The 16,842-nt window shown below is 36.9% G+C and overlaps 1 protein-coding gene across 1 annotated transcript; it reads left to right on the top strand.

Moving 5' to 3' along the window:
* Positions 1-12,658: 12,658 nt before the first annotated feature.
* On the top strand, positions 12,659-16,546 carry LOC136841148 (uncharacterized). Its single transcript, XM_067108193.1, has 2 exons — positions 12,659-12,760; positions 16,136-16,546. The coding sequence occupies exons 1-2, from the start codon at positions 12,659-12,661 to the stop codon at positions 16,544-16,546; spliced, it is 513 nt and encodes a 170-aa protein (XP_066964294.1).
* Positions 16,547-16,842: the final 296 nt, after the last annotated feature.

Below are 16,842 nucleotides of genomic sequence, written 5' to 3'. Positions count from 1 at the left end.
CCGAGACCTAATTGATGAAAGATGAGTCATGCGCTTGATAATAAATGGCACAGCAGACAATCTGTGGCCAGGTAAGACTCATGCGAGGTGTACTTATGGAAGAGAAATTGATTGGAAATTCGGGGGTCCTTGACAGACAGATTGGACTCCTCTTGGGATGCGGGTGGTCCTCCAGTGTGCTAGAAGCGAAATTTCCTGAGAGAGAGAGAGAGAGAGAGAGAGAGAGAGAGGGGAGAGAGAGAGAGAGAGAGAGAGAGAGAGAGAGAGGGAAGAGGAGAGAGAGAGGAGAGGAAGAGGAGAGAGAGAGAGAGAGAGAGAGAGAGAGAGAGAGAGAGAGAGAGAGAGAGAGAGAGGTGGGGAAGAGGAGAGAGAAAAAGGAAGAGGAAGAGGAGAGAGAGAGAGAGAGAGAGAGAGAGAGAGAGAGAGAGAGAGGAAGAGGAAGAGGAGAAGGGAGAGAGAGAGAGAGAGAGGGGAGGAAGAGGAGAGAGAGAGAGGTGGAGAAGAGAGAGAGAAAGAGGAAGAGGAAGAGGAGAGAGGAGAGAGAGAGGAGAGAGAGAGAGGGAAGAGGAAGAGAAGAGGAAAGAGGAAGAGAGAAGAGAAGAGAGAGAGAGAGAGAGGGGAGGAGAGAGAGAGAGAGAGAGAGAGAGAGAGAGAGAGAGAGAGGGGAGGAAGAGGAGAGAGAGAGAGAGAGGGAGGAAGAGGAGAGAGAGAGAGAGACGAAGGGGGCGTGTATACCGGAGAACATTTTTGCTTAAAAAAAAGCCCTTTTGATGTCCTTTCAAGGTAATTTACTGATAACTGATTAAATGTTCTGAAATGCATAGTACAAATATATGCACATATATCCAATAGTAAATTATATTTTCTTCTCGTGTATATGGAGCTAATTTCTGATTTAGTTTCGCTTGAGCACTCAGCGCCTATTTGCATGATTATAATTTTCATATTAGAGCCCTAAGAAATAATTCGTAATTTCATCATTAAGATACAATTTGTATTTCTGAAGCCAAGTTCTCATCTAATGAAAGGTACTTTAAGCTAAAGTTGAATAAGCTTGGAATCATAATTTCCAGGTAATTTATTCCCATTACAGTTACTCAGTATAGCTGTTTCATCCTTTCCTACTGGTACTACAAAGCTGACTGTCTATTTGTCCAAAGACCAAGGTTAATAAGACAAGTAGTTGCTCCCCCCGGCCCCCAGAAAAAACAAAAAATTTCATATGAATTTTGTTACTGATGTTTTCTCACACAAGTTCAACATTGGTAGTATATATCTGATGTAAGAGCCAATAAGATGTTTATCCCAATAACGATATAGAAAACAATTGGTTTAAATGTCCAAACTGGTTTTCTGAATTTTATCCCCTAAGTCCAGCCATCAGAATGTGTTTATCCGGATTTCAATTCACAGAATGTTGAAATTAATTCCATTAGTTAGAAATCTCTTTCAGAAGTCCTATGGGTTTACCCAAAGTCCTAAGTTAAGGAGGCGTATCCTTCGAGGTCCTACGACAGCAAAGATCGGCTCGTCCGAGCAAACCATTTTCTGACGTTCAACTCCAGGTTTTTCTTGAACGCCGAACGTTAAGGAGAACCTTCTGAGGTTCAATTCCAGAAGGTTTTTTCTAGAACGCCGAACGTTAAGAAGAACCTTCTGAAGTGCAACTCCAGAAGATATTTCTGGAACGCCGAACGTTAAGAAGAACCTTCCGAAGTTAAATTCCAGAAGGTTTTTCTTGAACGCCGAACATTAAGAAGAACGTTCTGACGTTCAACTCCAGAAGGTTTTTCTTGAAAGCCGAACGTTAAGGAGAGCCTTCTGAAGTTCAACTCCATAAGGTTTTTCTTGAACGCCGAAAGTTAAGAAGAACCTTCTGAAGTTCAACTCCAGAAGGTTTTTCTTGAACGCCGAACGTTAAGGAGAACCTTCTGACGTCCAACTCCAGGAAGTTTTTCTCGAACGCCGAACGTTAAGGAAAACCTTCTGAAGTCCAACTCCAGATGGTTTTTCTTAAACGCCGAACGTTAAGGAGAACCTTCTGAAGTCCAACTCCAGGAGGTTTTTCTTGAACGCCGAACGTTAAGGAGAACCTTCTGAAGTCCAACTCCAGGAGGTTTTTCTTAAACGCCGAACGTTAAGGAGAACCTTCTGAAGTTCAACTCTAGAAGGTTTCTTCTTGAACACCGAACGTTAAGAACCATAGCCATTCTGCATTCTCATGAAGGCATGCTCCTTCTTCCTCCTCCTCCTCCCCCTCCTCCTCCGAGGAGCCAAGCTGGGACGTCCTGGGACGCATGAATAATCGACGGTTAAACGTGCAATTGCAATGACTGATGCGTGCAATTTCTTTTCCATGAAATTAGAAGTGACAGAGCACTGTTTAGGAGAGTGCTCGCATGGATGGGAGTTTGCCTCTGAAACCTCCTTGTTCTTCTTCTTCTTCTTCTTCTCTCTCTCTCTCTCTCTCTCTCTCTCTCTCTCTCTCTCTCTCTCTCTCTCTCTCTCTCTCTCTCTCTTCTCATCTCTCTCTCTTTTGGCGTCCGTTTCATCTTTCTCAGAATTTGTTTGAGATCTTATTGTAGACCTATTTATTACGGGTAAGGTTTTTTCTTACATATCCAGTTGTAGGGTCTTCCTATCCACAGTCTTAATTGCACTCTTTCAAGAAATAATTGGAATAAAAGCTGATATGCCAGTAATAAATAGTTATTAGCAAATATCAGCCCTGATGAGAAGAAAATGATAATAATTGAAAAGACCCTATGTAAAATTAATTCCACTGATTTTGCCATTCTCTTTAACAAGACTTGTTTGAAAGAGGGTCTCTCCTTAAAATAATAATAATAATAATAATAATAATAATAATAATAATAATAATAATAATAATAATAATAATAATTAGGATGTCAGGTAATAATAATAATAAACAATAATAAAAATTATTAGGATGTCAGCAGTCAAGACTATAGAAAAAATTTGCCACTGGCATTGGGTCTATATATATATATATATATATATATATATATATATATATTAAATAGTTTTCAGTTACCTTTCCAGTGGGTAAGAGAGAAAATTATAAAGGCATATAAATGACAGAATTAGTGATAACACAATTGAAGAAGTAGTAGAACTGCCAAAACAGATTAAATATTTCTAAAAGGTTCGTGAGACCACCTAAAAATTTTTTATTAATTCTCTTTTTTGGTTTGCAAATGAACATTTTACAAATAAAAAATTATATTAAACATACTATAGAAAAATAATTAAGTCAGTGATTTTATATATATACAGGGTCCAAATAATACATATATATATATATGGATATATATATATATATATATATATATAGAAAAATGTTCAAGAATATAAAATCACTGATACATATATGATATATATTTCTATATATCCATATGTTTAATATAATTTTTATTTGTAAAAATTTTCATCTTGCAAAAGTTATTACTTACAAAAAAAAAGAGAATTATTGTGTTGTACAGAGTCGAACCTGTATAATCTTTTAACCTGCCTGAAATTGATCCTACGCCTTTGTAAAAACCTCTTAAATGTTTAACAGTTCTACTAATTCTTCAATTGTGTGGATTCGAGGTACATACTTTATAATCGCCATCTGTCATTTATATGAGCCCCTTTTTATATTTCTTCAGTCTGCAGTTTCCAACCTTATTGGATTTTAACTTTATTTATTTCCATCATGTGTCCGCATCTAAAAGCAGAATTTCACAGCATTTCCAGTGGCCAATCCCCCTCCTTTGTCCAACCCTTTTTCCATGGTCTTGATTTCACAGCCTTTGATTGATGGTCTTGATATGATTGATTCATGAATTTTAGACTGTCAAGCCAAGCACTTGGCCACTTTCAGCCATTCAGCGCATAAGACAGTGAAAAAGGGGAACTGAAGTGGTTGGACAGTAAGAGAAAGAGATCCAGAAAATAAAGGACATGAATTACATTAGCATGGGGCTGGTCTCCCAACCTGTTCAAGAGCAACAAACTAAACATCCATGGTCTCCCAACCTTTTCAAAAACATCAAACAAAACATCCATGGTCTTCCAACCTGTTCATGAGCAACAACCTAAACATCCATTGTCTCCCAATCTGTTCAAGAGCAACAAACTAAACATCCATTGTCTCCCAGTCTGTTCAAGAGCAACAAACTAAACAAACTGAGCAACAAACATCCATTGTCTCCAATCTGTTCAAGAGCAACAAACTAAACATCCATGGTCTCCCAATCTGTTCAAGAGCAACAAACTAAACATCCATGGTCTCCCAATCTGTTCAAGAGCAACAAACTAAACATCCATGGTCTCCCAATCTGTTCAAGAGCAACAAACTAAACATCCATGGTCTCCCAACCTGTTCAAGAGCAAACATCCATGGTCTCCCAACCTGTTCAAGAGCAACAAACTAAACATTCATGGTCTCCCAACCTGTTCAAGAGCAACAAACTAAACATCCATTGTCTCCCAACCTGTTCAAGAGCAACAAACTAAACATCCATGGTCTCCCAACCTGTTCAAGAGCAACAGACTAAACATCCATGGTCGCCCAGCCTGTTCAAGAGCAACAAACTAAACATCCATGGTCACCCAGCCTGTTCAAGAGCAATAAACTAAACATCTATGGTTGCCCAACCTGTTCAAGAGCAACAAACTAAACATCCATGGTCTCCCAACCTGTTCAAGAGCAACAGACTAAACATCCACCTTTTCATGACAACAGTTTCAGTAACCTTCAAACTGCAATATGAAACCAGTTATGTGAAGTTCAAATTCAGTATTTTGATGATGTACAAACTCCATGGTCGCCAAGTCTTTCTAAGAGCAACTTAGTTAAACAGACCACTGGTCGATTAACAGCCTCCTAGGGCTGGCCAACATTAGACTTATTTTACGTGGCTAAGAACCAACTGGTTACTTAGCAAGAGCAACAAACTAAACATCCACCTTTTATAGCAAGGAAGAATTTCTATCACCAGAAAAAATTCTCTAACTCTTCATCATATGAAACCATTGAACGCAAGAAGTTCAATTATTCATATATATTTATATATATGTATAATATATATATATATATATATATATATATATACTATATATATATTGTTTCACTTTCAAGAGCTGAATAGTAACTCCCACCTCTACAAACCTAGCTACATGAATTGCTCAATCCTGAAGTACTCAATTATAAACTAGTAACTACCATCCTTTAGATGACCTCAACTACATGTGATTCTCCAATGAGCTGCGGACATTACAGAAACTAGACATTTTGCTAGTTTCAAATGTCATGTAAGAATTTCCTCGACTGATCAAGCGTGAGAACAATATGGGTTCGCTGAAAGCAGATTACTGTCATTTCGAATATTTTTGTAGGCCGATAAGTTGAGTAAATTCATCTCTCCAGGAATCTCTTGAAAAGCCATCGCCAGGTAATTAACCGGGAGACATGGCACAGACTACTGAACCTCATTAAAATCTTGAAGCACCTAACCTTGAGGTCCTTTGTAAATTGTTGATTGACTAATAATTAAGTGCTTACTCTTAGCCTCAAATAAAGCTCTGATTCCTTTTCACATCACACTCCTCACTTATGCCCAGACTTGCACTCTGCTAGCCCATCCAAGCCAAGCCAAGCCAAGCCAAGCCCTCGGCAAGCCAAGCCAAGCCAATGGCAAGCTAAGCCAAGTCAAGCAGTTTGCTAGCCAAGCCAAGCCAAGCCAAGCCCTCGGCAAGCTAAGCTAAGCCAAGCCAAGCAGTTTGCTAGCCAAGCCAAGCCAAGCCAAGCCAAGCCAAGCCAAGCCAAGCACTCTGCAAGCCAAGCCAAGCCCTTTTTCTGATCTTATCATATCCTATCTGTCTTTTCTCCGTTCAAGGATCATTTTGCAAGTGCTGTCTAAGGTTTACAATTACAAATTTGTAATTGTAAATTAAGTGTGTGTGGGGGTATGTCTGCATTTCCGACAGCGCCTCATTGATATTGTAGGACCGTGTGTTTATTTATTAAGGCTAAATTTTTTTTTTTTTCTTTTCTACTGTATTCAGTTTTCGATACGGGACTTTTCTTACCACTCATCTGTCTCCGAGCAGCGTCCGATACTGCTCGATCTCACTTGAATTATGTTCGTTAAATTTTCCTTCCTTAAGTTTGATCCTTAGGCTGTTTTTCCCTGTAGGGGGGTAGAGCCGTCAGTGCACCTCACGCGGTACACTGTAGGCGTCACTTAAGGTTCTTTGCAGCGTTTCTTCCGCCCTTAGCGGCAATACCGTACATTTCTTTTACTGAACCTCCGTTCATGATCTCTTTCTACCATCTTACTGTCCACTCCCTGCTGACAATTATTGTATAGTGCAATTGCGAGGCTTTCCTCCTGTTCCATCTTTAAAACCTTTCTACTTTCAATTTCCCTTTCTGCGCTGAGTGACCTCATAGGTCCCAGCGTTTGGCCTTTGGCCTAAATTTTATATTCCACTCCATTCCACTCCATATAGGTTGTTTTTCTTAAACTATTCATGTTTTATTTTTGTTTATTTTCCTTCATGTTTTATTTTGTGTGATTATTTTGTGTGTAAATATTGCTAGAAATAAGACGATATGTCAACCATCATCGATAAAGGAGGAAATAGCCAATTACATTTGTACGAATCAGAACAATTTTATCAACTTGAAGATATCCTTGAGAAATATAAATGCTAATCAAAAAGGGCCATTTTATGGCAGAAGAAAATATATATATATATATATATATATATATATATATATATATATATATATATATATATATATATATATATATATATATATATATATATATATATATATATATATATATATATATATATTTCTCTTCTTTGTGTTGTTGCCTTCCTTTAGAATTCTCTCCCGGTTCCTTCAACTTTCGTGGATTTTTTCCCCCATTTCTTCCTTCTCCAGAGGCCACCTAAATTTGTAATTTTTCTTTCCTAACATCCATCTTCCTTTTAACATTTTTTTATTTTATTTTAATTTTTTTTTTTTTTTTTTTTTGGCTGCCGTGCTCCGTCTTCATTCTGCAATTTCGGAATGACTCGATAATTATAGAGTTTTGGAACCGGCGGGGGATTTCTTGCGTATCCTCCTGGCCATACAGGTTAATAGTAATTAGCTTTATAAGTCTATCATTATTAGCCTTGGCGTCGTTGTGATCTGAATTATGAGTCTTGTGTAAAGCAAGACGAAATTATTTATAGTATATTGAGAAATATCTCTCTCTCATGTATGTTCTGTATGTATGTATGTATTATGTATGTATGTATGTATGTATGTATGTATATTTGTATGTATGTATGTATATATGTATATATATATATATATATATATATATATATATATATATATATATATATATATATATAATGTGTTTGTATGTGCTTGTATCAGTATGAATGACTTGTGTGTCTATATACAAAATACTCACATATTGACCTTCGGGATATGCAAATTGTAGTTGATTTTTAATTTCGATAAACTACCTTAACGCTCTACTTTTAAATTGATTATCCATCTTTTCTTATCATATGTATCAGCAATATCAGCTAAATCGTTAATGAGCTTAAATTTCAGATTACGTTAAATTTACTGCCTTTGTTAGATAGAGCACATGAGAAAAAATTAATTAATTTTACGTGCTGCTTCCCACTCTAGGTATTAATTTTAATTCGCAGCTCCTAAAATATATTTTTGTATATTTGTCAGATATTCCTAAAATGTATTTTTGTATATTTGTCAGATATTCCTAAAATATATTTTTGTATATTTGTCAGATATTCCTAAAATATATTTTTGTATATTTGACAGATATTCCTAAAATATATTTTTGTATATTTGTCAGATATTCCTAAAATATATTTTTGTATATTTGACAGATATTCCTAAAATATATTTTTGTAGATATTTGAGCCAGATATTCCTAAAATATATTTTTGTATATTTGATGATATTCCAAATATATTTTGTATATTTGTCAGATATTTCAAAAATATATTTTTGTATATTTGTCAGATATAAAATACATTTTTTGTATATTTGTTTGTAAATTTCTAAAATATATTTTTGTATATTTGTCAGATATTCCTAAAGTATATTTTTGTATATTTGTCAGATATTCAAAAAATGTTTTTAAATTCGTTTTTCCCGTATGTTTTGAAAACGGAGTACAATATGAGAGGTTTAGCTGGGAAAATAGGAAGATTAATGGAGACTTCATAGTTATGGTTACTTTTTGACAGTAATGGTTAGTTGAACGAAGTCGTAATTCTTGTCAGGTTACGGAAGGTCGGTCATCTTTTTAACTGTCAGCTGCCTTCATTCTCCTAGTCATCGGATTTTTAGTTTTCTGTAAAGAAAACTATTGTGCCGGCTTTGTCTGTCCGTCCGCATTTTTTCTGTCCGCACTATTTTCTGTCCGCGCTTGTTCTGTCCGCCCTCAGATCTTAAAGACTACTGAGGCTAGAGGGCTGCAAATTGTTATGTTGATCATCCACCCTCCAGTCATCAAACATACCAAATTACAGCCCTCTAACCTCAGTATTTTTTATTTTATTTAAGGTTATTTAGCCATAATCGTGCTTCTGGCAACTACATAAGATAGGCCACCACCGGGCCGTGGTTAAATTTTCATGGGCCGCGGCTCATACAGCATTATACCGAGACCACCAAAAGATAGATCTATTTTCGGTGGCCTTGATTACACGCTGTAGCGGCTGTACAGAAAACTCGATTGCGCCGAAGAAACTTCTGCTAATTTTTTTTTTTTTATCTAGGAGTGATTTTCCTAATAAGATAAGTATCGTGAGTTTTTTTTTTTTGGGATTTTTACTTGTAAGGCATCGTAAACACGTTTCATTACGTTAAGTTGTACCGGTGACGCTAATCAGTTTATTTACATTTTATAAAATACTGTGGACTCTCGTGCGGTTTCAAATCCTGGTTATTACCTGGTTATGTATTCTGGCCTGGCTCGACCAATCTTTAGAAAATCCTCTGTATTATCTCTGCTATATTCTTATTCATCACATTTTTTTCGATGGTCTACCTAAAGAGCAACAGTACATCAGTCATCAAAACAATAAGTCCTTTGTAAAATCCCAGGGACCTAATCCTTAAGGATCTGAAATTTGACCTTTCAGTGATACTATTTTATAAATATAAATATATATTCTCGGTCATTTTTCAGATGCCGTATTCTGAATCCTTTTTCAGATTCTTCATCCCAGTTAATTTTCCAAACCTTTCTTCCATTTTTTCGAGACAGACCTCAAATATATAAGGACTGACAAAAAAAGTTCCATGACAAACAAATCCTGGACAAGAAAAAAAGTTGCGGGACCAACAATAAAATTTCCAGGTGTATATTGAACCCAGTGATTTTTCTAGAATTCATGTTCTTTATTACTTTTTGATGTCAGCATCGCATAAAATGATTTCTTATGTCCAAAATATCCCAGAGATTGTTCTCAACAGTTTTCAGAAAAGGACCTCCAATTATTTTTCATAAAATCTTTTCTTTGAAATTCTGAAGTTTCTTGGTCAAATGCCATTTTCGGAAAACTTTCCTCGAAGCCTTATCTGATACCGTGTTTTTTTTTTTTTTTAGAACTTTCCTTTTAACTTACACTTGGTTCTTGTTCCAAAACAATAGCTGAACAATCCTGCCCGAGATGTTGTTTATTTGAAGGTTTATTTTTCTCCCTTTTTAAGGGACATGCGGTGTTATCAAAATAACCTGTACTTCCTGGAATTTGTTATTTTAGGAAATATATCCTCTCTCTCTCTCCGGTTGCTGAAATTGGCATATGCCATACATAAATATGAAAAATAATAGTGGAATCTTACTTCTGCAACAATATAGTTTGTAATTTCTCGAAATATTTTTAATTTTCTTGACAATATAGACAACTTAGACTAAGATATTAAAAAACCCTTAGGCCTAGGTATGGTAGGAAGCCTTGGCACCCTTTCAGACGTCCTGAAGGAGAGACCTAACGACGCCTATCTCCTCCGCGATCAGTGGGACGGATCGACCAGCTTGCAAGTCTGTGAGGCTGACCGTCGCCGATCTCCCGCTACCTAGTACTAGTCGTGCAACATACTTATAGACCTCATGGAGAGAGAGCCCCAGCCATTTGCTTTTTGCGCGGACGTCCGCGAAGAATAGCGGCCAGTGTTCTTTAATTGGCCCATAAACTCTCCCCCGAAACGTTTTGAGGGATTTTCCTGCTCTTGAATAAGGTATTGATAAACATCAGCTTGATGTGATCGTCTCCGCGCTCGTCAGTGTCACTTGGGACACAATGGAAACGGGTATTAAATTCGGTTCGTATCTCGCAGTGGCTAGTCGTATTCTGGGCTTCGTACATCATACGCAATTTAGCGTCGGTCTAAAGGGATACTCTCTGAAGATGAACGATGTTAAAATGACGCTTTATAGACGCTAGTCTTTTGACAGATGATGAACTTGTAGGTGAAAGAAATTACCGGCAGTTTCGTATGTAAAGGCTAGAATTATCTTAAGCAGGTTTAAGCACACTTAGCCTAAGGGTTAAGCACATTTAGCCTATGGGAATTTAGACTTTTTATCCTTAATTAATGGTTGTCCCTTTGATACTGGTTCTATTCAGCTTCTGTTGGGGTAAAGTTAAATGGAAGGAGGGAGAATGACGAGTGTAACACAATGCTTCCTTGTATGATCATATTTTACAGTAATATTAAGACTTTTTGATGGGGTTTTGTACCTCATTCGGGTAACTTGTTACTTGCTTGTCACATTAAATAGAATCTTGTCGTCACCTGCACTGATTGTTGTAAGTATATATATTGTATATATATATATATATATATATATATATATATATATATATATATATATATATATATATATATATATATATATATATGTTATATATATATATATATATATATGTATATATATATATATATATTATAATATATATGTATATATATATATATATATATATATATATATATATATATATATATATATATATATATATATATATATATATTCCCTGCATTGATGAAAGTATTACTGTCTTCTCTAAAAATTTGTTACCAAGATTTTAAGAATGAATTTTACTTTTGTCGGTGTATTTTATTTTTTTAATAAAATCCAGAAATCTTTTAAAGAACTTACTGTTATTATTGTAGATACGTATTTACTTTTTGAAGATAAAAGTCTTTCTCTCATGTAACTGCCTTTCGACTCGTCAACCACGTATGTTGTGACGCCAGTTTTAGTAGCCATAAACCACTCAATCAATCAATCGTAGGCCATGTTGGAGTGAAAGTGGTGTACAAAACACCATGTTGGTACTAAAAGGAACTGTCGATCGCTTTCTCCGCCAGAATTTGATGGAATCTGTCACTTGGGGAGAAATAAGACTTTATTACCACTCAGCTTTCGTCTAATGACTAACTCGTTCCGTCCTAGAAGTAGATGGGACATCTTCATTAACTGTTGTTCGGGTGAAATGGTTGTTCGAGACGCGTCATGCATTGCACTTCCTGATGAATAACCGTTTCTGATGTTGTTTAATACCTGCCTTATAACAGATTCCACTATGGTCAAGTGAGTTGAGGTCAGCGTGTGTGTCCAGATACCTGGCTATTTATAGAATTGCAATTCCAGATCACGTCGCATATGTTAGCCGTTTCTGAAGTACCAGGAAATACCAAGTGACATGTACATATGGGTTAACCATTTTCTTTTCAGTGGTATTCTGTAGTCCAGCCCATACAGGAGAATGCAAAAAAAAAAAGAAAAATACATAAATGAAATAAAAAAAACAATATGTTTGTTCGTAATGGTGAAAGATACTTGTTTACCTTTTTCAAAATTAATTTGTGTGTATATGTATATTTATACAGTATATATTATGTATATATATAATATACAGTATATATATATATATATATATATATATATATATATATATATATTATACACACACAGAAACTGTTTATTCATTTCTGGATCTGCATTACCTTGGAGTGCATTATCACAGTGGATCCGTATACTTAAGTCATAAGAATTAATTCAACACTTTCGAGAGCCATATTAATAGGGCCATCTACAAGTATAATTGGAGAAGCTGCTGAATCAAATCAGTGAAATAAAAATTAAAGGAAACATGCCTTTGCTCTTTGTATACACATTAGTAGCGCATTTTCCTACCTTCATTTCCCGTTATATTTTGCTTTCAAGATTCCGTTCTCGAAAGGAACTTGCTGCATAGCTCTTAACAGTGAATTTAAAAATGAAAATGTTTAGGAATGCCTCAAGATAACTGCAAACCCGGAAAATAACTCTGTACCCTTTTATAGCATTCGCCGCGAAGGTGAGCCTACTGGGTTTTTAAAAGTAAAATACTTTGCTTTAAATGCAAAGATCCCCGAAGGAGTCATTACAAAGAGAAATGCCATCCTGAGTAAGGATGAGAGGGTAAACTCTCTCATTTTCTCCTACAGGAGTGGGAGGTTATCCCGCCATCATCTTGAGAAAGGGTACTTTGCCGAGACCCGAGGGCGTTGGCCACGCCCGTGTTATCTAGATGTACACTTGCGCTGAGAAAAATGAACGCCCGTAAAGGAAATATTGGAATGAACGACTACAACGTGCTGTCTCTCAGGCCGCCGTCAACCGGGAAGCCCTTGGAACCGTCACCGCTGTGTTTCGTGAGAGAAAGAGAGACTAGGTTTAGCCAAGGTCTAGGTATACCTAGACCGTGAGTCTAGCCACTTCGTAATTGTGGAGGCTTTGCATCTTCAGAGACGCGCAGTCATTAGCTACAGTGTTGGAAGATCTAACCTACATTGGTCTCTCTCATTGTCACCGCTGTTTCGACGATGAGTTCCACCAGCAGGAGGGCTAGCCACTCCGTAATTGTGGAGGGCATCTTCAGACGCGCAATCATTTGCTAACCGTTGGAAGATCTAACCCATTTCTTCTGTCATGACGATGAAACAGGAGGGCACGTTGTGGCTTCAGAGCAAGATGCCAAACGCCGCTTCAGAGTGAAAAGGCTGATGAAAGCATAGACTTCAAAACTTGATATTCTATAGGACAAGAACTACTTCCAGACGTTATATATATATATATATATATATATATATATATATATATATATATATATATATATATATATATATTTAGCTGTATATATATATATATATATATATATATATATATATATATATATATATATATATATATATATATATATATATATATATATATATATATATTTACATGCAAGTCTTTTAAAATACGATTGATAGTTTTAGGTACTTACTCCTGATGAATTTTTCTCAAACTAAGCCTTAATTACTCCTCCGTAAGGATCGATAATCTTATCCTATACAAATGCATTTGCGCATGAAATCAAACACATCATAATACATTTATTTAAATTTCATGAAAGGTGAAGAATTGTGAAAATCAACAGCATTCAACAGCTCTTGCTGTAACGAGAGTTTGTTTCCCCAAATTCATACCCACCCATCGTCTCACCTTCACACTCTGAAGCAACCCCCCCGCCCCCACCTACACACTTTGAAACACCCCCCAATCCCCGACAATCCCGAACGAGGAAAAATCCGTACTAATTAGTTTCATTTTTATCTCACCGTCTTTGAAATAACATCACCAACTTATTGCTTTATAAATTAACAATTTGCTCACCTTTGGAATGTCCGTAAAACTAGAATTAAAATAAAAGTCGGACTAACAACAGAGAGAGAGAGAGAAAGAGAGAGAGAGAGAGAGAGAGAGAGAGAATCGTGGGTAAAGATTGTATAATTATAACGAGAGGAGAGAGAGAGAGAGAGAGAGAGAGAGAGAGAGAGAGAGAGATGCTTAGTCTTCGTACTCTTGGGTAAGAGTGAAAAGAATGTATAATTATAAAGAGAGAGAGAGAGAGAGAGAGAGAGAGAGAGAGAGAGAGAGAGAGAGAGATGCTTGGTCTTCGTACTCATGGGTAAGAGTGAAAAGCATGTATAATTATAACGAGAGAGAGAGAGAGAGAGAGAGAGAGAGAGAGAGAGAGAGAGAGAGATTGACACAATTTCATATATCTCGCAACGCAAACAAAACATGGGTCTAAACAGCACTTATCACACCACTGAATGCTAAAGAAAAAAGGACGAACACTTTACGAGAAATTAAGAGCATCGTCGGGTGGGCGTTGCCATCGGAAGCGTAAAACTCAAGTTGGCAATAAGTTGATATCTCTAACGATTTTTTTCCTCGCGATTAACGACGTTTCCCTCTTAGCATTTCGTTTATACAACGTTACAGCGCGTAAATGAGAATGGAGGCTGCCATAGAGGTGCACTGTAGCAGCGGTACGTCTAATAACTTGCATATTTTTAGCCACTACAATCTAGACGTTCTTTCTCCCTCGGCGCTGGGAAGGGGAGTCAGATTAGTCCCAGGATGATGGCGACGTTGCTGGCTAGTCATTTCTTGTTATTCCTTTATAATCATCATATCTACGGTGTACCGTATGCTATTAAATAATAATTAATAGAATGTAAAGTTTATAACCATTCACTCTACCTTCGTTCCGGAATCTTGTTGATAATATTATCGATGATTATACACTTGGCATCTGTTGAGTCGTGTAGCCGATGCTGTGAAAACTTGCCACAAAGGTATTTTCGGATCGAGTTTTTCGAATATTACAGTACATATTTTCTTTGAAATTAAAGGACTAAAGTTTTTAATACTGAAATTTATTTTATTATATCGGTGAACCTCGAAAAGATTCTCAAACGCGTATAGAAAATAAAATCATTTACGGCGTTGGAGGTCGTCCATATCGACTGTGGTGAGTAGGATGAACGAGGTTTTAACTTTCACCACCAGAGTACACTGTTATCGTTGCCGGAGCTTTTTTACTCGCCCGCGAGATGGCAGAACACTCTTTCTCCTTCATGTGTCCTTTATTGCTCAATAGATGGCGGTAGTACGAGGCGGGTCCTCGGTTGCGTAAATTTTAGTTTTGTTATGAAAAGTTTGTTTTCGCGACGTGCGTATAAAGTTTATTTGTTGTTGATGAAAGTATGAATTTTAAATGAAAGTACGGTTTTTTTATATTACGTATTTTTTATAATATCGATATTACATAAAATGATACGGATTTGTACTTAAAATTGTTTAATTTCTATAATACTTTTCGTTGGTAGGGCATCTATCTCTTCGGGTAGGTATCCCCCTGTCGGGGGTAGGGGTAGGACAGAGAAGCCCACCCATATAGGCGAGTTAATCCGCTAGCTGGCAACTCACTGGAAGACGAAAATACAAAAAAAAAGCAACACCTGATAGATGATTTTTTCATACCATTGACCATCCTTCGCTCTTTTTGTAGTTCGGGCTTACACTTGTTTCTTTATCTTTTGTGGTATGTATTGCTGAATGCCTCTAGTGTTCGGATTTTGTTGCTGTTTAAACAGTAACATTTATGAATTATAATTCCCTTCATATCATCTCTGAAAGAAGGGTCCGAGAGGAATTTTTTTTTTATTTTATAGTCCGAAATCCATAGTCTCATTTTGATTATTATTTTATTATTGTTTCACGTGGAGGTTAAAAAGACTGTTAATTCTAGTTAAGAACGCGTATATTATTATTATTTTTAGCCGTAGTTTCCAGTCACAATTGATAATACTTAGAGAAATTGATCTCAAACCATTGAATGGTCTCACTTTCCATGTGTTTCCTTCTACATGAAGGTAACGATCATATCGACTCTAGGTAAAGATAGACATATATTTAATCAATCCTAACATACATTTGGGCGTTTAAAGGAAAATTGTTCCTTATACATTGTACTTATTGTAGGTGTGTGAAGCAGTTTTATATGGACTAAAACATAAGATTGTTAATATCATAATATCAAGGCTTTGAGTTTGGTATTATTTTTGTTTTTTCTAGCTATGGAGGTTTTCCGTCTTTATTTTTCTCCTTTTCCTTCGTTATCACCTCTGCTCTCGCTCGAGCCTTTCCTCCTCCCCTTCCCTTCCTTCCCCTTCCTCCCTCACCCAACCCAGATCCTCTCACATTGCCACCCTCCCCAACTCCCTCCCCTCAACCTCCATCATCCTTCCCCCGACCTCCCAGACTCCCTCTCTTCTCTATTCATCTCCTTCGGGAGGGACCAACCCCACCCTACCCCTCCCTCTCCCAAACCTGGGAGGCACCCTACCCCTTTCCCTATCAAGGTCACCCAGGGTCCCGTCAGTAGACAGAAATCTCCCCTTCCTCGCCCCCTGTCCATAAACGGCCTCCTCCCCAATCCTATAACCCCTGAAGGGACCGACTGTCTGACCATCGCTCCCTCCTCCTCCTCCCTCCTCCTCCTCCTCCCTCCTCCTCCTCCTCCACCTCCTTCCCTTCGACCCGTCCCCGCTTCAGAGAGACTGACCCCTCCCCTCCTCCCCCATCACAAACCCCCACCCTGACAATATCCCATTCCACCCACTGGCGTATGTATATATACCTGCCCTATCCATTCCAGTCTCTTCTTTGGTCCTTCTTTCGTTCGTTGTTTCTTAGTTTTCCTTTTTCCTTATCCGTTTCTTTCGTTATTCTTTTTCTTATGGTGTCAGTTTAATTCGTGACTCATTTCCTTTAATGTTTCTCATCATTAATTTTCCTTCATTGTTTCACTTTCCTTATTCTCATCTTTTGTATGGTACTGTTATTTAGCTGAGTAGTTCATATTACTCATTACCGTTCATTATTCATTTCTACTATC

The sequence above is a fragment of the Macrobrachium rosenbergii genome, chromosome 8, assembly GCF_040412425.1.
Source record: "Macrobrachium rosenbergii isolate ZJJX-2024 chromosome 8, ASM4041242v1, whole genome shotgun sequence".
Classification (NCBI taxonomy): Eukaryota; Metazoa; Arthropoda; class Malacostraca; order Decapoda; family Palaemonidae; genus Macrobrachium; species Macrobrachium rosenbergii.
Note: the sequence above shows the minus strand (reverse complement) of the source record. Positions and strands in the feature narration are given on the sequence as shown.